Below are 23,140 nucleotides of genomic sequence, written 5' to 3' on the forward strand. Positions count from 1 at the left end.
CTGGACTTGAAACTGGTGGAAATTAGGATGCTCTTGATCACCAAGTCCTGGGAGCTTCCGATCCCAAAGATGCCCTTATCTTTTGAGGCAGTGCTCATACAGGTATCCAGACCTGCTGCCTTCCAGCCTGCCCAGAACTTTGGGCACTCAAGCATCCCAAGATGTGGGGCACCAGCCTGTCAAATTCCCACTGCCCAGCTCCCTCACACTACTTCTCCATGGAACAATCCAATTTTCCTCCCACAAAGAGAAATCAATCAGTGGGTGTCATGACAGCTAATAATTTTCAGTTACCTTCTTCCCTGCACATTGAATTCAGGGCAGAAGTACATAAATACCATCTGGGTGACTATTATTAATGCTTGAACCTGCAGCCTAATGGTTGCTCCACACTGGCAAGTTTTCTAACCCTTCACCTCCCCTCTGCATCATCCTGGTTACCTGAAAATTTCATGTCCTCTGACACTGATTAAGATGACTCCCATGTTCTCCATCCTCAAATGTTTACACAAATAGACATTTTAATGCATTATGCCAGCAAGGTTTCCTTTGACTCTTTGGCACAGATGGCTGATATTTCCGTGCTGCAGCAGCTATTAGATCGTAATGTTACCAGTGACAACTCTACATCATCTGTACTCTGCACACTCCCCTGCAGCAGGATGCACCAGGAATTCAGCCTGAGATACTGCCACGGACTTAGGTTGCTCCTGTCTCCTGCAGAAGGAGTTTACACACTTTGGCTTGGGGCACCGTGGCTTTGTAGATCCCTACAACACGTTGCTGTAGCTGGGGGTACTTCACCAGCTGTACTCATGCTGGGGGGATGTGAGGCATTGCCTCATCCCACTTCCTTGAAGAACTGTCTCCCATGGATGATGAGCTTTTCTCCTTGGGTGCTGTCCCACAGAGTCATTCACCCTTGTCACCTCTCCAATTTGCTTTTAAGAATTAACAAAAGGTTCCCCACAGGTCTGAACCAATTTCTCCTTCCTTCCTTCAGAGACACCAGGGTGTTGGATCAATCTAGATCCAACTCCACACAAGCTCCAGCCAGGGATTTGAACCAACTGCATCTTTGGGGAGGCCAGTGCAGGACTCTCCAGTCTCTTTCTTGTTATGTTAACAATGGCAAAACACCGCAGAGACGGCGGCTGAAATTCAAGTGCTATTTAAACAAATGAGTATGTAGGGTATAGTTCATACAATGCGAGTTCAGACAAGGAAACTCGGAACAGCCAGGCAGCTCAATATGAACCAGATTTTAAAAACAAAAACAAAACCCCAAAGCCCTTCCTCAAGGAAGCCCTTGCCGAATTCTTTCCCCTGCTGAGGAGTCCAACATCACGCCTTGTACTCAAGCCTTTGCATTTCACTCCAAGAAAGGACTTGGAGGAAAAAAAGGAAAATAAAAGCAGCACATTATGGAACAGAGCCTGGCTTACAGCCAGGGCTGGGGGGAAAGCAGCAAAGAAACCCTCTGGTTTAGCAGCACATTTTACTCCTGCTCTATGGCAGAACAGGCTTTTGCAAAGCCCCAGCCGTTTGAACCCGCAGTGCTGCAGAGGCTCAGCTTCCCTAAGGCGAATCAGTCAATTGGTTCAACAGTGTATTTAAAATCCCCTGGAGTCTACCTTTAAATCACCTTTATATTCCTCTACCCAAAGCTAAGAGTTTCTACCTGCGTTTTGCCTCATCTCTGTAGAAAAACAAGCTATTTAGCAGCCACATTAATAATCCATGGCAATCTGGTTGTCACTCCCCTGATGGAAAATTTCACACTGCTGCCCAGCAGCTGCGACGTGGCGAGTGCTGAGCACCTCACACCACTCTGCCTCCTTCCCACAGAGCCCAGCCACCAGGAGAACAGCAGGAGCTGGAGCTGGATGGGTGGGGCGAGAAGGATGGGCAGGAAACAGCAGAGATATAAGCCCAGTCAGGTGTATCTGTGGCTCACACACGTGCAGGAACCACGTGTGGAAACAACCTGGTGGTGAGTGAGAAAGTGTCGCCAACGCACCACTTCAGAAAGTCAGGGAGCTCATGTCAGAAGGAACTTATGAGAGAATCCAGTTCCTGAAGCCTCAGCCAGATGAGGGTAAAACGTGTGTTGGCAATGACTTTACTGGGGAAGGTGGTCTGTGAAGAGTTGCCCCTGGGGACATGAATTGCCTTTGGTACATGCACCCAGCACCCCTGGTGCTCAGTCTGGCCAGGTTGACTGATGGGTGAATACAAATAAACAGCAAGAGGTGGGGGCCAGTGTTTTCAACACACTCACAGTTGTCACTCACTTTTATGTGCCTTCAGAGAACCACTCTTGTCCTACATATCTCAAACCTGGCCTTCTCTGGTTGCTGAGTCTGTTAAGCAAATGACTGAAAGATTGTTTAAGTCTTCCAGGCATCTTCCTCGGAGAAAAGCATGGTCCCTCCAGGCTGCTTGTCCCATGGTGAGCTGTCAAACCTCCAGAGGAGCAAATTTTTTGCCAGGCTATAATGAAGATCTCAGCTCACCAGCTCCTGTCTTGAAGTTCAAGATGCTCTGGTGGTCACAGAGCTGCTGAATCCCACCCACTATTGCTGGGGACAGATGGGAGGGCAGAAACCTCTTCCTTCTTGAACAACCTCCAGCCCATCCTTCCTCTCACAGAGGACACTGCTAGTGCATCCTCTCCCCTGTACCACAGGGCTGCTAAATAACACAAGGTTTTTGGCATGACACCTTAAAACATGTCCTCAAAATATTTACCCTAATATAGCCTGGTGTGCCCACAGTGGCATGTGAAAAGCCCAAGAGGTAAATATTCTTTAAATACGCTGAGAGCTTAATATAGAAAGTCATAGAGTCAAGTACTCTTCAAGACCCCTCACGTCTTTGCAAACATCAGCCAGTAAAGATAAATTTGACATGGTTGATCACTTGCACTTTTAGGAAAGGCTCTTCTAAAAGAAAAAAAAAAAAATCACGTTTTGGTGTTTATAATCTTTGCAGAAAGGCCTGGTGCAGCATTTCCCCCCTCTAATTCCTGCTCTCATAACTGTCAGATTATGAAATTGCCGACTATAAGCCTCCCAAGTTTACAAAAAGCACCTCTCTGTTCTCTGCCGCCACTTCAGCAGATGAACTAATAAAAACAAGCTCTGCTATTCCCTCCAAATGCCTGGGAGAAAGGAATCTGGAACACTAGTAGCTTCAAAATACTGTTAAAGAAAGCAACCACCCACAGCGTCTGGAGTCCCCCCACGTTTATCAGCTCCCTTCACCCTTCTTACCCAAAAACCGCCACAAAAAATCCTCCTCTTCACATCCAGCTGTTTTCTGGGACTCACCACTGGCCCAGGCAGATACCCACACCCCCCTGCCCTATTTCTCCCAAGCCAAAGAATTAAGGAGCTGTGTTGCCTTTAGGGTGTTTCATGATGGGAGCTTGCCCAGCCTCCCATTCCCCGTGGGGTGGTCCCCCTGGTACACACACAGTGGGAGCCCACACCAGCATCTCCCAAAGATGCTCCTGGTAAAGGGCAACAAGCCTTGACAACCTGCCCTTTGGACAGCCACAGCAAAGACACGGCGGATTTGCTTTCACCTTTCAGCCAAAGGAAGAATATAATTGTTTATTCATTTCTGCGAGCCACCTCCCCCCAGCGCCTTTGGAGATGATCTTCCTGAGATTATTAAATAAAGGTGGAATCACTCAAGCTTCCTCGCAGAGCTCCCACCAAGGGCAGCAGATCAAGGTGAAACCTGCAGGATTTTGGAGTGCTTTGCTGTTTAATGTGTACTGAAAACAACACTTAGACAGCCAGACTGCATCAGGGGGAAGCTGCTGGCTCAAAGGAACACATTTAGCACAGCCACATCGCCCCAGTGTTCGGTCACTGAGGCATTAATGCCACAGGAGGACAGGGGAATTTGGAGCTGATCTGCAGTCACCACCTCTGCCACTGGGAGCTGTGGGAGAAACACCTCTGTGCACAACCGTGAGCGACTCTGCAAACATGAAACATGCCAGGAAGGGGCAAAAGTGAACAGCCACGACTTGAGATGCAATGACTTCCCAGCCAAGACTGGTGCTGGGGACTGGGGCAGCTGTGTCTATCTGGGAGCAGAGAGCTCTGACATCCCAGGAGAAGAACCATGCTGGCAGCCCTCAAGTATTGGAGGGGTCTATGACAAGGTTTTGCAGCATCTCAACATCTCCACTAATAAACTCTTCACCCCAAACAAATCGCACACCTGCAGCCCCAAGACACATCGTGCCTGAGGCAGGACGAGGAGCACCGTGCCAGGCGAGCCCCAGCAGCAGCCACAAAACCCACGTGAGGCCAGAGAACACAAAACCTCTCTCAAAGCAGAGCTCTTGTCATCCTTATGGAGCCATTTCAAGAGGAACGTGGCAACTCCTTTCTCTTAATGACTATATATAGGGAAAGCTGTGCTAGGTGACAGGCGTGCGAGAGGCTGGAGCAGAGGCAGCCTCTTGCCTGCAAGGACTCAGATAATCGAGCGGAGGAATAGCCAGCGATGAGTCTATTTTGGACTCGGCGTGCTGCTGCTGGAGCGTTCACCGGGGAGGCAAAGCCATTTGTTACCTCCTCTCCAGGGAGTGCAAATTCAATAGACTTCCCTGCCTGCAGCTGCAGCGACCCTGGAGCCCACAGCCACCGGCAAAGCACTGCTGGGCTGGCACTGACCCGCTGGCAAACGGTTGCTCCCTCTCCTTGCTCCCCTCACCACAGAACCTGGCTACACCTGGTGCTGCCTGGTCTCGGCCACAGCGCTGAGCATCCCTGGCAGGGCTGGGATGCAGGAGCTCACATAGCCAGGTACTGGTCAAGGTGGTTGCTGCAAGCTGGAAGCAGGCTCAGAGGAAAAAAGGCCTGCTTTGCTCTATCCTGGGACCCTTCCCAGGACATTCCAATGCCTCTCACCCCAAAACATCCCACCAGCAGCCAGATTGTGATCTGTTAAACTGCCCACATCCCTCAGCACCAGGAGCTGCCAGGGCAGCACTCACCTGCTCGTGGTACTCGATCCCCATGCTGAGCGTGTTGATGAGAATGGCCACCATGATCCCACGGCCGAAATATTTGCTGTCCACGATCTTGCGGAAGGTCTCGCACACCACGTGCCAGAAGGCCAGAACCCGGCTGGCGCTCTTGGCCCGGGCCCTGCCCCGCTGAGGGTCCCGCTGGTCGCTGTAGTGGGCATCCTGCGTGAACTCATAAACCCCCTCGCTGTCCGAGTCGGCCGTCTCGTTGTCCGACAGCTCGGCCTCGCCTGCCAGCGCTGTGAGGCAGTAAGGGCAGCTCTCGGGGTTGCAGGAGCCACCATCCAGCTTGGTGCAGGGGCTGGAGATCTTGCAGGAGCTTTGGCAGGGACCTGAAATGCCAGCAGGGAAAGGGCAGCCCGTTAGCTGGGACAGAGGGCTGCGGGCAGCCACGGCAGCAACCCCCGTCCCTGTTAGCACCAAGCTTTCACCCTTGACATGACAGGTATTTCCTAACAGGAAAAGGGCTCCTGCTGGGTTAAAACCTGGCCTCCACAATGCCTTTTTCCCCAGTTATGAAGCCATCTTTGTTGCCCCCAGGCAGACACCACTCCAGTCCAGGACTCCTAGCCCACCTCATTGCACCTCTGACCATTACAGGTAGGAGGAAGCAGTAGGCTCCCCTGACCCTGGCAGGCTCCAGACTGGAATTATTGGGAGAGCTGCTGCCAGCAGCCTCCTTTCCTGCTCCCACTGTTTGCTGATGCTCCGAAATCACCAGCTTCCCTCTCTACACACTGTCCACAATGGCAGCTGCCAGGTGTCTCCTGGGTGAAAATACCAGCAGGATATTCCCCAAAATTTCCACCAGCTGGCTATCTGCTGCACAGCAGTGTAAATGCAAACCCAGTGCTAAACCAACTCAGAGCCCAGCTTTGTGTGTTTACTCTCTGCGCAGAGCTGGGCTGGGGGCAGGATTTGGTCTCTTCCCTGCACAGATCTGAGCTTGAAAGGTCAGTGCTACTGCAGTGGGGTGGAAGAGGCATTAACTGTCTCAGAAAGCTTGGCCAGAAACACTTCTTGGAGGATGAAAGTGTTTGGACTAAACTGGCTCAAACTCCCAAACCTCAGGATGTGGGGGGGGAAAGAGCATCTTGTGGTGAAGGTATGAAATCCCTGATCCAGGAAAGCTGCATTTGGTGTCTGACTCTTAAGGGCTTCCTGAGCACATTTTAATACTCTGTATCTGTGATTGCCCTTGAGTACTCATGCAAAGCAGACACTCGATCTCTCTGAGCCCACAGGAGCAGAGTTATGCAATGCTCAGGGATGTGTTAGGATTAGAACTGGAAGGTGCCCATCCTCAACCTCTGGCTGATTTTGGAAGTGCAAGGAATCTGGGGACTGTTCCCTGAAATTGCAGAACAATTTGGTTGGGGAGGGTTGTAGAGATTATAGAATCACAGAATGGTTTGAGTTGGCAGTGACCTTAAAGATCATTTCATTCCAACCCCCTGCCATGGGCAGGAACACCTTCCACTAGTCCAGGTTGCTCCAAGTCCAGTCCAACCTGGCCTTGAACACTTCCAGGGATGGGGCAGCCACAGCTTCTCTGGGCAACCTGTGCCAGGGCCTCACCACCCTCACAGGGAAGAATTTCATCCTAACATCTAATCTAAACCCATCTTCTGTCAATTTAAAGCCATTCCCCTTTGTTCTATCACTACATGCCCTTGTCAAAAGTCCCTCTCTAGCTCTCTTGTGAATCCCCTACAAGATGGGGATTAGAATGAAAATGGATTCACTGAAAACATTCATTTCCCTTGGATTCTTGCAAGTTTGAAGTCTGGGAGGTTGAAACGTCTCTCCTGGATTTGATTATAAGAGGTATTGGGGTAACTCAGAAGACTCCTGTTTGCCTCACCTGGAAAGCCATCACCTTTCTCCGTAACGTGGACTGAAAAGAACCCTGCAAAAATCCAGAAAGAGAAAGAAATTAGGTCATAGCTTGTGCTTCTGCAAGGCAGCCCTGGACTGGCATCCAGCCCCCAGCTCACCCGTGCTCTGTGTCTCCAGCAGCTTGTGCATGGTGCTGTACGGCCCAGGCGGGATGTTCAGGCTCGTCAAGGTGCTGCTCCCGGCACCCACCGCCGCCTCCCCCAGGTTCTTCTCTTTCAGCATCTCATGGGAGGTACTGGAGTGCACTGTGGGGTACACCTTGCTGCCCACGATGTTCTTGGGGATCCCCTCTGGGCTCGGCAACCCGAGGCTTGGCTGCGTGAGGGATGACCGGCAGCGCACCGGCTCGAAGTGGCAGTCGGCGTGGTAGATGCTGTGGACGGACTCGGTGTTGCTGGGAGAGGCACTGGGGGCCCCAAGGGAGTTGGGTGCCGAGGGGGGCAGCATCAGCCGGTTGGTGCCGTTGTGGAGCGAGCTGGTCTCCACATCGCTGATCTCGGGGCTGGCACGGGGCGCCCGCAGGTTCCCGTTGCCCAGGTGATAGTGGTGGTGGTGGTGGTGATGGTGGTGGATGAGGTGGTGCACGGAGGACCTCTTCCTGCTCCGGCGCTTCCTGGCATGCCGGTCGGCCCCTGCCTTGCTCTCAGGGCTGGTGAGGAAGCCCATCCTCACGCCTGCCGCCCGGTAGGCCTTCACGAGCTGCTTGCTGCCCTTTCTGGCGATGTAAACCAGGTACTTGAGGAGCTCGTCGTAGCAGCTGCCCGGCTCTGAAAAGCTGGCGAGGGTGCTGGCGTTGGACAGGTAGCGCACCCGCTGCTCCTTCATCAGCTGGCTCTCGCGTTGCTTCGTCTCGGAGAACTGCGTCGCTATCACCACCAGGCACAGGTTGATCATGAAGAAGGAGCCCACCTAAGGGGACAGGAGCCATCAGCCACTTTGGAGCAGCCACGCCTGCCCCTATGGCCCTGCAGGGCCTAAGGACCTGGGGGTAAACCCGAGCCAACCCCGTCCCCTATGACCACCAGGCCGTGGCTGGGGGGGCTGACTCATCCCACGAGCTCCCTCCCTAGGGACTCCCACGCCAGCCCTCCATGGAGGACAACAGAGATCAAAGACAGGAGAAGATTATTTTGACAAAAAGCTCTTGCTCTTTTAAGATGGTGTTTTTCTCTCTCCGCAGACAGCGGTTGTAATTATCACAATTAGTGGCATTACGATGAATGCACTGAGCCTTCCTGATAGGAGCTTTTTTTTTTTTTCTGGCAGTGTGTGGGCAGCTTGCGAGCAGATCCCTTTCCCCTGCTAACGGGATTTGCGGGTGACTGTTACGCAAGGGCATCAGCAGTCTGTACCCACAGCTTGGAGATTTTCTTTCCAACCAGGTTTTCATGAGGTTCTGCCTTCTGCAGAGCCCAGCCTGGATCACAGGGAATTACTGACGTGCTAACGGGCTATCACACTCTGCTAACATTACTCGCACGGCATCTGGAAAAGTACTGCTTGCTCTTCCTCTCCCTCATTTCAGGGATGCTGAGAGCAGGGGTTTGTTTCTCTTTTGGGGGAGCTAACAGATGAACTAGAAAAAGCATCATGGACTAAATGACCGTCTACTTTGTCATCAGGGTTTGAGTCCTGGTTTGATGAGGAGCAGAAATCCCCACAATGACCTAATGGACAATGTGCAGCTATTTTGCTGGACTTAGTCCAATTACGTGGCAAGAAAAGGACTCATCTCACTTATCTCAGCTACATCTGAGTGAGGCACCTAATGATCCTTTAGAGTCAAGAGAGAAATAGGCGCATCAAGTCTGCAATGCATCTAATTTATTTTGGATGTCTACCTTCGGAGGAGATGAATCACCCCCTTAAAGCACCTATTTTTCTCCCTTGACGATAAAGGGAGTCTAGACAACGAGCTCAGCCAGTCACTGAAGACAATTCTGATTGCACAGATGAAGCCCAACATGGAGCCCACCCCACAGAAACTCTTTGTTGGCTCCTTTGTGGGTGGTCTCAGATGATGCTGTGAAGTGTGGGTGGGCTGTGGGCAGTAATCTCTTCCCTCCTTTCTTAATGTGCTCTCTGAAGTTTGGGACTGTTTCCCCATTGCATCAAGGACCCAGCCAGATGGGTTCATCAATATGGGGGAATTTTTGGGCAGCCTCTTCCCCTTCCAGCGCTCAAAAGCTGACCAGGTAAAATTTGCCTACTTTTAAACTGAAATTCAAGGTGGTAAGTAAGAGAGAGAACCTTGGAGTACAAGCAGAGAAATAGTAGAAGCATCAGCAACTGTATCTACCACACCTTGAGCACATCTTTCTTTCCCTTCCTCTTGTTTGCAGCAAAATGCAGCTGCAGCACAATGCCACAGGGAAGCTGTGTGTCTCCCAGCAGGCTGGTTGCTACCTCAGCTTTTATATTCACTGTATTCTCTGCCCTGTTCCCGTGGGTCACTCCACTCTGCTCTCTCCAAATGCCAGGAGGACCCCCCACCACTGTTCCCCTGAGGCCACTCACAATGATCAGGAGGATGAAGTAGATGAAGTTGTAGAAGGAGTGTGCATCCATGACAAAGTACATGATGTCCACCCAGCCTTCCAGCGTGATGACCTGGTGGAAATAGGAAGGGAAAACAAACCTGTCAAGGCTCAGTTACAACACCAAGTGCACGAGCAACTTTTCTTCTGACTGGGTCATTTCTGTCACCCCACAGTTGGTCTTGGTGCAGTACAAGACGCTGAGGAGCCAAATCCTGCTCCTACCAGTGCCAACAGCCACATTACCAGTTGCCCAGGCTGAATCCAGTCCTTTTCCAGCTGGACTTAAGAGCTACTACTGCATTTTGCAGAGAGAAGAGCAATCTCGAGGCTCTGCCTCGCACCAGCAAAGTCTTACTGCACGCACAGAGCATTTTGTCCATGCACGTGAGGTGGAGACATTTTCAAAAGAGCCATCCAATGTACCTGTAACACTTTGAGCACCTGGGCACTGCTATGTAAGTGCTTGCTGGAGCAAAGCAGCCCCCAGGAGTGCAATTACACAGCCCCTGGCAATGTGCCGGGGGGACAGGACCGTCTGTTCGCCCACCCTGTGCCAGTCTGCAGACAGGGCTCACCTGAAATATCGCGATCCAGGCGTAGCCAATGTTATCGAAGTTGATGGCTCCCTTGAAGGGGTTGTGCTCCCCGGCAGAGCAGTTGGTGTAATACTGGTTCCAATTGACACAGGACGTGTTGGTGGTGTCGTTGTAGGAATAATAATCCAGGGTGCACTCCAGACCCTCTTCCCTCCGTGTTGGGATACTCCGGCAGTAGCGCATCCCGTTCTCCCGGGGCTGGGAGCAGATGAAAGGGTTTTCATCTTCGTTCTCTGTCTGGTAGTACCGCTCCAAATCCACTGTGTAGGGGCTGAAAGAGTCCAGACAGGGATGGGGTTTGCACACCAATTGTGGGCAATCTGGCAAGGAAACAACTGTAACAGCACAGCCTCTTATTCTGGATCTTAAAGCTTTTTTTTTTAAAAAAGGAATCCCCTTGAACTCTCCACAGCCCCATAGGGTGAGTTGATGTCCCTAACTGGGTTTTAGGAAGCTGAGGAAGTGCACTTGACCACTCAGCAACCCCTCTGATGGCATTATGAGGAGTCACTCCATCTGGAAGCACTCTGGCTTTGACTTTAGGAGACTAAGAACAGGATTCAGCCTGACAGGGCTTCTCTGAACTGTCTTTGCTGCAAGAGGATGGATATAAGTCAGTTTAAGCTCCTGTATCTCCTGTCCTCCTGGAGATGCTAAGAATTATTTGGGGAGACTCTACATACAAGGACCTCCCAAGATTCCTGAAAACCAGAGACAGGGTCTTCATGTGCATTTCACAGTGTCAGTTCAGCCCACAGATAAGCTCTAAATTCCCTCTGAGGGTGGCCTTACCACAGCACACCAGGCACAAATGCTCTTCAGGGAGATGAAACAACCCATGGCCAGCCAGAAACTGGCTCCTTGCTCTGCACACACTATCTCCTTAATGCTGCCAGGACTCCCACTAAAGCTTGCAAAGATATTTTTAAGCCTAGTTCAGCCCGGTTAATTCCTGCAGAATTGCCTGTAATACCCTTCAAAGCCTATCTAAACCCCTGGAATTCTGGCTCAATTAAACAGCACCCAAACCTGTGGCTCTATTGGATTTACTCAGTGGTGGAGTCCCCCTGTTCTGCTGCCATTTACTTAACATTGCCCTGGTAATGACTCCCCCAGCTGCCCTTCGAGGGCATAACCTACAAGAGGGGTGGAAGTTGAGTGGGAGATGCCTGGGAGAGGACAGAAGGTGCATCATGCCAGCTCCAGACCCGAGCCAACCTGGCTACAGCAGCAGCAGCATAACCCTGCTGTGTGGTAAGAAAGAGGCCTTGGGCTTGCAGAATTCCTCCACCCAGGTGTGAATCCAGCCAGATAAACTCTGGAGAGTCAACAATCCACTGAAAGGTGATGGGGGTGCCAGAGCTTGGCAGAGCCATCAAAGGTTTGCGGTCACCTGCCCTTTTCCAAGTATTAGAAGAGAGGGAGGTGCTGGGAAAAAGAAGCAGGTAGGCAGGAGAACAGGTATGGAAATCCTGGCCTGAAAAAGCCTGTTGGCTACCAGATGCTTCAACCACTGTTCAAACATTCCTACATCTGGCAACCTGGCTGGCCCAGGAGACTGGGTGCCTATTCAGTCACAATAGTTATTTTGGCCTTAACATCCAGGGATCTGTGAAAATTAACAGTTCAAAATGGGGACTATCTTTTGCTCTGTGACTGAAAAGCACGTAGCATCACAAAATGCATGGTAGCTCCATCAGCTTTCCCTGGGGTTCAGGTGGGATTACAAATGCTTTGCCAATAAACTCAACAGCTGCCGAATGGGGTTCAGACCTGAACGCCTCTACACAGAAAAGGTCACACGTTAATGATATGCTGAATTTAGAAAGCCTGAATTCCCATTCTCAGGGGTTTTTTTTGGAGGCTTTTATCAATCTGGGATAGCTGAGGGTTAAGGACAGCCTGCAGATGCGAATGGCAAATTGTCACAGCTCGCTCTGTTCCCGCTCTGTGTGCCCAAGCAGGAGCTGTGCTGGCATTTAGGAGCAGGGAGCATTTACAGAAGGGCAGGGCTTCCTAGCAGAGGAGAGCTTTGTCACCCAGAGGGACAGGCTCACTCAGGCTGGGGAGACACTTGTGCTGCCCACACAGACTCACATGCTGAAGTTTTCAGGGAGGAAGCAGCGGTTCCTGAGCAAACCTGCCCACAGCTGGACTCCCACGATGCCAAAGATGAAGAAGACAAAGAAGCAGAGGAGAAGGACGTTCCCCAGCATGGGCAGCGTGTCCAAAAGAAGCGTCACCAGGATGCGCATACCTGAGGCAAAGGGGAAAAGTTCACGCTGAATTTTCTTATTCTGGCTGTGTCCTCCTGACCTTTTCCTTTCCAGTGATACTTGTCCTTCCACTGAGAGCTGCTGCCTTCCCACCACTGTCCTCATCACTCACACAACGCTTGTGAACACCTACAGCTCCTCCCAGTTCCCTTTGGTTTCCCCTCAAAGCCCCTGGAATAACTTTCTCAACTGTGTTTCTTTCTCCACTCAGTATATATCAAAATTCTCTTCTCTTCCTAATTCCCCTCATCTACCCTAAATGCCCTCTCTTCCTTAAAATACAGGACTCTCTCTGGCAGTTAATTCTCACAAGTTCAGGAACAGCCAGTTCTGTAACAAAGACAAATTGATGGTGACTGCAACTTGACATTTACACACAAAAAAATTGATTTCATCTGACATCTCTGTAATATTCTGCTCATCTCTCGCTCCCCTTCTTTCCCCATGTTCTGCATTCTCTCACTTGCTTATATTGACTTTTATTTAAAAAAAGATTTACTGTTGCACCCTTTGCTTTGATACTTCATGAAGACTTTTTTCCTCTCATCCCCATGCTGTCATTTCCTCTATCAGGGTTTTTCTTCTACTCCTTTACTGGGGCACAAACACCTTGCATCAAGTCCTAATTAACTTAAATTACTTTCTGTGGTTACTGCATTGATCATCATACAAAGCTCCTTTTTCATTTTCCCCACCTTACATTTCTATCCCACTGTAACTACATTGCAGAGAAGCCAAGATAAATTACCCAGGATTTCAAAATACATTAAGTGAATTACATCCCCAGTTAGACAGTGGTGGATAAATTCAGCCATCCACCAGTTCAGCAGTGGGGATAAAAAAAAAAAACCATTGCAAACAGGATTCTGAAGCTTCTGTAATGATTGAAACAGCAGCAGCAAAGCCAGATTAAGTTCAAGAGTCAGCAGCAAAATAAATAGATCCCAGGCACCTCCACCATCAGCAGAGAGAACTGAAGCTGATTAGTTCTCATCAAGACATTGGGCTAGTTCAGATAGGGGAGTGCAGACTTGGATTTAATTTGGCTAAAACAATACTGGATTTGATGCCCAAGATTGCAGGACCAGGAAAGCAGTTGTACTTACACTTAACATAGCTGGTCTGCACAGCACCCGAGACGGAAGGAGCTCTGTGCCTCTCATGGCACACTGGGATTTGCCCAGCACAGGGCAGCAGGAATGGGGTAGTTGGGTTGGGATTGGTTTGTAATGGCCAGTGCCTCTCTGAGCATGGGGCTGGGCTGCCATGTAGGAGCAGGCAGTGCCACCCACTGTTGTTTAAAAGGGGTTGAGATGCTCATTCATGAGCTGATAAACCAGGACTGAAGAGCTACCGCCCTTCCCACCCAGGTTTGCTTTGTAGATGTTGGGGGTTTGGGCTGTATGGACCAGCTGTGGGGTCCCCAGCACCACCCAGGGGGATTTGTCCAGGCATGACAAGAATTCTTCACCCCAGTTTGTCCAGAAAAGGATGGGGTAGGTCAGGGAGGGTGGGAGCAGAATGGCTCAGACCTCTCTGCCTGTACTGCCTGGCAAAGGCTGCTGGTTCAGTCCACCCCTATCACCTGCATCCCTTCACCTTAGCAGCATCCTCAGATGCTCTTCAGATGAGAAAGGAAGGTGTCTGAAGACAGTCCCGGATACCTCACTGAGTCATCTCTGATGCCACGGATGTCAAAAGCAATATTATTTAAAGCAGGAGAGTGACAGGCACTGGAATTCGGGGAGTGGTGGCAGGACCCAGCACTGCCAGGCTTGGGAGAACGTTTGAACTGCGATGCAAGATCAAAGCATCTGTGTTTGCCCTCCCATCTCTGGGGCACGGACGCAGAGAGGGGGAGGAACAAGGATCTGACTTACTGGGGACCCTGTTGATGGCCCTGAGTGGCCGCAGGACGCGGACGGTGCGGACGGCGGAGAAGCTGACGTTCTGCAGGTCCAGGGAATACTCCAGCATCCTGTGAAAGACACAAACACAAGGATCTCATGGAGAAATGTTGGATTATCAAACATTATAAAGCAAGCATTAAATGCCAACCGCTCACAGAGGGACTTGTTACTGCATCTCTCCCATCAGGAAAGTTTGCCAGAGGAATTAATTAAGGGTTGTTTGCGTATCAGAATAAAGTCAGTGAGGGAGAATGTGATACAGCAGCTCACACAGCCACAGATCTCTCTCTCATCTGGTCTGATTACTGTTTTTTTGCACAGGGCCAGGCAGAAGCTTCTGAAAATCCCTGCATGCCATTTCCAGACAGCCCTGTTTTTAAAAAAATTTTACAGATACCTTAACAAATCTGAGTTCATTGTGCTGAGCAGCACTGCAACTCAGAAAAGAAGAGGTGCATCCCCTGGTGCAGACCCTTCCATGGGACACAGGAGATGAGCAGAACAGGACACTGAGCTCTGCTACCTCTACCCAGCAGAGACCATTGGCAGGTGGGACTGAAACTGATGACACTTGTAGATAACAAACAGAGCAAACGTGGACCAAGGAACCTCCCAGTGCTCCTACATGGTGTCTGAGGGGATTATTTCACAACTCAGGACATGGAGGTCCAACCTTCACAGGACTTACGATGCAACTGGACTGCTACAAGTCCCTGGGGTGCCCCAGCACCATCTCACTGGCACCTTTGCTCAAGCACAGCAGGGCCATCAGTCACATCACCTCTAGGACTTTTGTCTCTGGTTATGGGAAGACCCAAGAGCTCTTTCTAAAAGCATTCTTGAAGAGGCACAGCCAGGCAAAGGCAAGGAAGAGGACCACGAGGCTCCCTGCACAGCCAGGCTCCTGCTGCCACAGACAACCACAGGATATTAATCTCTTCCAAAAATTATCAAGTTCCATCTCAAAACTAGCTGGGTGGTTCCCTCCCTCCGACTCTGATGGTTTGAAGACTAACTTCAAGCCTGAATTTATTCAGGAAAAGCTCATACCTATTCATTTTTATGGCAGTGCTGTCTTTTAAGTAGCTTCTCTAGCTGTTATTTGTCCCTGATGTTTACCCACCCATGTATTTACAGAAGACAAATCACATCTCCTCTCAGCCTCGATTTTGAAAAGCCAAACAAACCAAGATCTTCCAGACCCATCTTGCAGACAGGCTCTCTGCTTCCCAGTCACAGCCTTTCTCCACACCTGCCCTGGCCTGAATTAATCTCACCTGATTACACATCAAGCTTGTGGAGGAGACTTTTCTGACACCTTGCACCAAGGCACCAGTGCTGCCCCCTCCCTCCCTGCTGGAAATCCTGCAGGATCTGTCAGTGCTGTGGTGGGTTCAACAATAACATCAACATGTTCCTCTCTGTTTAGCTGACACCCACAGCCATGGGACAGTCCCAGAAGATGGACGTTGGACAGACACATATGGATGGTAGGAATTTGTTCTCAGCCTCTGGCCAGACAGGAGGGCAGCATGTCCACGAAATCCCACCTGGCCCAAATGAACAAAACCTGCCCCTTCCTTGCTGCACAAGGCTCACCACATTGGGCCAGCTTTGGCTAAGCTAAGGAGAGGGGCAATGATTTTCCTGAATTTAAGGTCTCTCAAGTTTCACTCGCTGTTTGAAAGGAACATTTCTGTATGGTCGGCAATATTCAGGTAAAAAGCCCATGTCAAACATACAGCTTTTCTTTCATCCATTATTAAAACAGATGCTGCCAGAAAAATTCAGAACAGCACATGGTTATTTCCACCAAGAGAAATCATTTTCTGATTAATGACAGCTCCAGACTCACTTCCAGAGATACGTGTGCTTGTAATCTGCAAGGGACGTGCTGTAAAATGCATTTTGATTTAACATATTAAAGAACGATTATAATGCCAAATTTAAAGCAACAAGCCAAACAACAACCCAGAGGCTTAAGCAAATGCTTGAACAATAAGACCAAGAGCAAGCAGGTGTTCTCCTGCTTCTGTCTCCAAACACTGCTGGTGTTATAGCACCACAAGTTCAGCCCCATATGTAGACTACAGGATCCACAACCTGCTGGTAACCAACAGTTCCAGTTCCCTGAGAGAACCCAGTAATGGATTAAAAAATGTCAGTAGAACTCAATCACCAAGATGTAAGTCCAGTGGGATCACCAGTCCCCAGCTCTAAGGTCATTTCCCAAGGCAGCCGGATGCATGGGAGGAATCAATCCACATCCCCAGCAAGGGAAGATACCCAGGGAGAGCAAATGTCAGGATGTCACCAGCTGGTGAGGTGACAGGTACATTTAGCAGCATATATAGCATTTATACATTCGAGATCTGCAGTGTAAAAGGCTCCTGATGAAGCTTCAATTCAAATGTCATCTCTGTTCAGAGGGGAAAGCGCGATGCCTGTCAACGCTGCTGCCACCGACTTGGTGCCCAGCCAAGTTAAAGGCTCAGAAAGATACTCAGCATTAAATAGGATGGATTCACAGCAAATGCTGAGGCTCGTCAGAGTGATCAGCAACCCCCGATCGCTGGAGTTATTCAGAAGGAAAGCGGAAATATTTAGGACTTTCTAAGAATAAAAGTGGAGCATCTGCAAAGCCAGACGTACAGCGGGCTGGTGGTGGGATGCAGGGAGGGAGCTGATGCAAACCTTTGGCAAACGCTTCTCCAAGCAGGAAAACTCCCAGGACTCAGCAGACAGGTACAAGGGATGGCTCAGGATGGACCAGGCAGCTGAAATTCATTCCTGTTCTGCCTGGAGATAGACTAGGAGCACACTGGGGTTTATCTCATATGAAACCCAAAGCACTGGGAAGGATCTACTGTGCACAGTGCCAGGTAGCACCCCTGCCTGAGGCAAAGGGCTCACAGAAGTGATGCTCAGGGCATCACAGGAGGGGTAAGGGGCTATGCTTATGCAGAGAGCCTCTAACAGAGAACAAAAATTACAGCAAGTCCTTCCCACACCTAGCCAGCATCACTTCTCCAACTCACCCTGCTCTCAGTCCTGACTCTGCTCCCATCCCCCGGATCACTCCCGCTCAGGAATCAGAAGATGGTGTGAAGACTCAGCAGAGTCATGCAGCGAGTTTGTGCTGAGCGTGCTTTCTGAGGGAAACTTGAACTCTCCCCTTTCACAGCTGGGTGCTCAGGGTGCTGTACAGCCAGGGCATGTGGCCAAGGTCACACGAGGAACCTGTGGCAACGCAGCAAAGGCTGCAGAGAGGGCCATCCCCGAGAGCTGCCCACCCTCTGCCCACACAGAGCCACCACTCTGCCGGCCAGAGATAGGCTCAGATTTATTCAGCGTTAAAAAGCTTCCAAAACCGGGCATGTAGACACTCTTCATCTACAAAGCGCAGCCATCAGTGGGTGATATTAAGCCATTGGTGCTGGAACACAAGGGGAAATTATTTAGGCAGCGCTGTGTCTTCAGAAAGCTGGAATGAGATTTCCTCCTGGCTCTCGCCAGCTTGGCTGCGCTCTGCTTTCACTCAGGGGCTGCTTTCTGAGCCTCGCGAGTTTCGTCGCGTTCGTGGGTGTTGCTTAATTTTAAAAATACTCATTTTAATCAATCTGAACAGAAGAAAAAGAATAGCACTGGAGGGAGCACGAACCCCATAGCCTGCTGGGTCTGGTCGCACTGTGTGTCCCAAACCAGGACACTTGACTAATGAGGCTTTTGAATTAGCAGCAAGTTCAGCCAAATAACTGAAAGAAACTAAAGAATACCTTTAAAAACTCCTGAAACTTAAAAAAAAAAAGCCAAGGCTTTTCACAGGTGGGTTTGAGTCAGCTCAGCTGTGAGGGAGGCTGCTGAGGGGTTTCTTTTACCCAGCAGGTTCCTGTGAGTCAGGGACGCAGCTTGCTCGGGATGCTCTGCTCCGAAGGCTGCAGGAAGGCAGCACAGAGCTGAAAGAATCTGCAGCCGTGGGCTTCGTCAGTCCCCAGGTCTTGAATGCTCTTCATCCTCCCAAAAGCAACTTTAAGCATTAAATTGCAAAGCTCAACCCCAGATATTGAACTCCTGGAGGTTTGTGATTACGAGTATTGGCTTGATGTTGTTCTGGCACTTCAGAGCAAAAAAAACACCTAATTTGGGATTAGTCAGGACACAGTGGGGCCTGGAAAGAGGCTCACAGCTTCCAGGACGCTTACATCCATCCTGGACAGCCCAGGAGAGGGGCAGCAGGTTTGGTGCAGCTTTTCTTGTGGCTCAAAGGAGCTGTGGCTGCACAATCGGGTAATTGCGTGTGCAAATCGGCTGCTTACACGGGCAATTACCCCCTGGTGCTCAGAGTGCCTGGGCAGAGCAGAGGGCACCTCACTGCCACCTCCCGAGGTGCTGGTCCCTCCTGTGACAGGGATCAATACAGGCAGGAGGGATGAAAAAGCAACATTTATCCTACCTCTCTGTTAGTTTTATATGGGTTTTTTTTAAGGGATGAAGGGACTAATACACAGGGAAAGAACAGCCTTTGCCCGCAGTGCAGGGGGAGGCTGCAGCAGGGGCTCCTGTAGGCACTCCCACACCAGGGCTTTTTTTCCCCGTGTTTGAGTTGAAACAGCCCCTTGATCAGCCTCATACAGCTGAACTGCCCTCCAGAGGAGCCCTGCCTGCCTGTGGAGCGATCCAGCACTGTGGGGTGAAGGCCACGTGCTGGAAGCTTCACCCAGAGCACCCAGCAGGAATCTTGTTCTGGCTGCTGCAGCCATGGGATCACAGATCCCTGCAGAGACCCATCTGGCACCACCGACCTCATTCTGATTTCTGAGCTGAAGAGATTTTCAGACCCCCACATCCAGGTTTAGATGGAGCAGGGATGGAGTGGGGGAATGCGGCATCCTGTTCTCTCCCGTCACCTGTGAACACAGCAGGCTTTCTGCAGCCTATTTCATCCTTGAAATTCAGCACTCAAAACCAAGAGGGAGCAAGACGTTCTTAAGAGTTGTTTATGAAGGCTTCAGGGGAGTTCATTGTTTAATACAACCTTCAACAGAGGGAGAAAAATCGTAACAAACACAAGAAGTGTTCAGGAAGCAAAACGGAGTAGTGTCTGTTCTTGAATAAAGCAGCCTGCCAACCACCTCCAGCCCCTCTCCAATCCTAAGCAAAATATTCCAGAAGTGTTTAACTGTCCTACAAAGTCTGTGAAGAGGCTCGTTACCGTTACAATGAGCAAAGCACAAACAAAACTCTGCAGCCTTGGCCAAACAACTGACTGAGACAGGAGTAGCCACAGACCTGCACAGCTCAAACAGGGGATGATGCAGAGCCCTGCTAAGGGTGGGGGGGGAGCAGGAACGTGGGCATGTTATCCCCTGGTGCAAAGCTCTCTCCAGGGGAAACAATTAACCATTGGGGATTTTTGGTATTTTGGGGACAGAATCATAGAACAGAATCACAAAATCTCCTGAGTTGGAAGGGAACCACAAGGATCAGAGTCCAACTCCTGGCTGGCCCTGCACAGGATAACCCCAAAATCACACCTTTTTTTTTTTTAAATGAAGATGGCCTAAATTCCAATTCAGTCCACAGGGATGCAGAGGCTCAGGGAAGTCCTTATCTCACCAAATCCAAACAAGCTCATATCCTGCAAAATGTGGGGCTGAGGCTGGCTCCAGCTGAGCAGCAGGGAGATCTCAGTCTGTGGCTATCCTCCTCCACAGACTGAGCAGAGAAGAGGTCCCTGCACCCTGCCTGGAGGAGAGTGGATGGTGGGTCCCACTGTGGCCAGGGAGATGTCAAATCAGGGCACATCTCCACCCCGTAATCCTGGTTCACCAGCCCAAGCCTGTCAGCACTAAACTGAAAACACTTCTGCACCTTTTTGGATGTAAGCAAGCACCCATGCTCAATACATCTGCATCTTAACACTGGGAGAGGTCAAAATTATATTGAATTGTCTCCAGAGGGCAAGAGCTGCTTGTAATGCCTGTTAACCTTCAAAGTGTTCTCTTATAAGCAAACTTCCCCCCCACCTCTAAATCCTCTCCTTTAAAAATAATGCAACACAATTATGCCATTCATGACTTTTTTTTTTTTTCTCCCCTTTTCCACCACGCAACTCCGTAACCTACAGCCAAAGGCGCGTTTCACTAAGCAGAGTTTTGATAATACAGCACTATTCTCATCTCCGGCAAGTTCTACTGTAATTACAGAGATGTGTTGCAGACATTACACACTCTACAATTAGCACTAATTGCATTACATTGTCACAAAGAAGTCATTTACTCTCCATGAGCTCATGAGATTGGTCTGGACAGTTTAACAGAGCTGAGAAGTACTTAGTGGCATCCCATGGAAGTGGCCGGCAGCAGGAGCGGGCACAGCACCCGAACGACTCTCCCAAGAGGCAGATTTGGGGCAAAGATGCACAAAGAGCTTTATCCACAATGATAACCTCTGTCAGGTCTAGAAAGTTCTCAAAGAATGGGGAGGAGAAACTACTACAAGGTTTTGGGGGAGGTTTTGAAGCCTATCCTAGGCTGGTAGTGGCTGGGAAGGATTTCTATGGATGCTGTGCCCATGGGAATGAACAGCCCCAGCACATAGTGTGTCCCACATGCCCCTTGGCACAATATGCTTTTCACACCTGATGCCCCACAGGCACAGTTTGCTGCTTCTCCTCTCCCCCTGACATCACTTTCTGCAGCCCATGCAAAGGGAATTGGCAGGGAAAGGAGAAGAACAGGAACCCAGGGTCCTGCTGGGCAATGGGGAAGCCCACGCTGTACTGCTGCTCCCCTTCTTGTGTGTCTTGCACATAAAGGGCAGAGAAAAAATGTGAAGGCAGAAACAGAGTTGCTTCATTATCACCAGGACCTCAGGCTCTTCCCTTGGCATTTCACTGGGGAACCTGGTTGAAGCCCTTACGTAAAACCTACATAAGAACGTGACTCACTTTATCTGGTATCTAAGCAAACACAGATGGGTTTTGAGGATTGTCCTGGCACACACTCTCCAGGGCCCCAGGTTGGCTCTGGCCCCCTTCCTGACACCACACAATTGCTCAGAAGCAGGATGCCTCACTATCAAGCTCAGCTTATCCCCTACTCCCATGCTCTGCTGTGAGCACTATGGGTTGGGTGCTCCTTGGGGCAATTTGCCCTATACAGGAACCACAGAGCTGCATGAAGGGCTACCTGAGGAATTTCCCTCCATCTGGTTGGGATTTGACCTTGGGACACTTCTGTCTGTTATCCCTTACAGTGTTTTTTACCCATGTCTTAAGTCTAGTAATGGGCTTGAGTCCCTTTTTTTCTCTGCCACAACAGTGGCCCACTCCTGCAAACTCTTTGGCTTTCCCCGGCACTCAGTGGACCCACCAGGACTGCAGCAATTCTCTGAGCAGGAAGCAGCACTCCTGGATGGACAGGCTAGGACTGGAGGAGAGAGCAAGTGCATGAAAGGGAGCAGAGAAAGGGCGGACTAGGAGAGGAGAGGCTCTGCTTTGTACTTAAATCCAGTTCGATCCTTTGCCAGCCGAATTGGTTTTGACGGGACCCAGATGGGAACAGTTCATGCACATGAAGGAGAGAGCCATCACTCAGCAAGAGGCAAAGCCGACCTGGCAGGAGGCACGAGAGGGGTCAGGCTGCCGGGCTGCAAAGCCTCTGCAGCAAACAAATGCCTCCAACGCACTGGGGAGGAGCAGGGGGGCTGCTTCAGAGGCAGGGTCGGTGCCATTGACCGGCTCTGCCCAGGAAGGAGGTGCCTCTCGTGCACCCAGAAGCCCAGCCAGGTGGAGTAGATAGGCAAGAGGTTTGATGCTTGCTTAAGCAAAGAGCAGTGATATTTCAGCATAGGAATTAGGATGGTCTCTGCTGATGTCACTCTACAGTGAAGTCCCATCACAGTGGGGTCTCCACAGAAGCCCATCAGGGGTAACTCTATCTCCAAAGGTTTTGCAAGCTCAACAGGCAAAGCCAGCACCAGGCTGGGAAGGGAAGGCAGCATCACCCTGGGGTAGTGGAGTGATAGACCATAAGCAAAACTCACCAAGGTGTTTCCCCTTCTTGGGGCACACCAAACCCACACCAGGCAAACAAGCTGGGAAGGGCCCCTGCTCCTTTCCAGGAAAATCCAGTAAATTTGATCTCTAGCTCTATCAAAAGGGGAAAAAAACCCACTGTTTTCCCAAACGTCTTGGGGCTCCTGAGGCAGGGAGGGGAGGTGAGGGCCAGCAAGAGATTCATGTGTCAAAGAAACTCAGCTCTCTGGCCAGTGGCCAAGGACTTTTCATGTGGATTTCCAGCCTCCGCCAGGAGACTCTCGGGTGCTGGAAGAGCCTTTAATTCAAACCAGGTGCCTCTAAAAGGAAAACACTCCAAAAGGCAAATTTAGTCACTTTCCCTCAAACTAAAAAAAAAAAAAAAAAAAAGGTATATAATAATGAGGGCAATCATGCACATTTCAGTGAATGATCCTTCCTGGCGCAGCACTCCGTGCTTCCAACCGCCCACTCCAACAATGGAAACCAAAACCACCAGTGAGTGGGCTGGAGGGAGAAGAGCCAAGCACAGTGCCCAGTACCCAGTGAGGAGCCCCAGGGCATGGGCTGGCCAAAATCCACCACAAACAGCTTTTGTCACCCTGCTCTGCCCCCTCCATGAGCTGACCATCAGCTCCACCTCAAGCCACAGAGAAGACCAGAGGGGTGGCTGCATCCCTGCTGGGGAGCTGGGATGAACAACACTGGCAGCACCAACACTCATCCAGCCCCCAGCCTTCAAACCTGCTGCTCCCCCAAATCCAGTGCTTGCCCAGCCATGCCATAAATAACAACAGAGAGGCACAGGAAGAGGGGGAGCTGCCATGC

At 50.4% G+C, this 23,140-nt stretch overlaps 1 protein-coding gene across 19 annotated transcripts in view; it reads right to left on the minus strand.

The window, feature by feature from the left end:
- CACNA1G (calcium voltage-gated channel subunit alpha1 G) overlaps positions 1-23,140 on the minus strand; it is a 144,854-nt gene that overhangs the window by 76,420 nt on the left and 45,294 nt on the right. For all 19 annotated transcript variants that reach the window (XM_050318936.1, XM_050318935.1, XM_050318918.1 and 16 more), the window contains exons 4-10: positions 14,245-14,342; positions 12,186-12,345; positions 10,068-10,359; positions 9,470-9,562; positions 7,051-7,861; positions 6,918-6,962; positions 5,021-5,385 (exon numbers count right to left, since the gene is read on the minus strand). In XM_050318936.1, the coding sequence (XP_050174893.1) occupies positions 5,021-5,385; positions 6,918-6,962; positions 7,051-7,861; positions 9,470-9,562; positions 10,068-10,359; positions 12,186-12,345; positions 14,245-14,342 (1,864 nt within the window). The remainder of the gene's footprint in view (positions 1-5,020; positions 5,386-6,917; positions 6,963-7,050; positions 7,862-9,469; positions 9,563-10,067; positions 10,360-12,185; positions 12,346-14,244; positions 14,343-23,140) is intronic.

This window comes from Myiozetetes cayanensis, unplaced genomic scaffold, assembly GCF_022539395.1.
Source record: "Myiozetetes cayanensis isolate MyiCay16 unplaced genomic scaffold, myiCay2020 scf22, whole genome shotgun sequence".
NCBI lineage: Eukaryota > Metazoa > Chordata > Aves > Passeriformes > Tyrannidae > Myiozetetes > Myiozetetes cayanensis.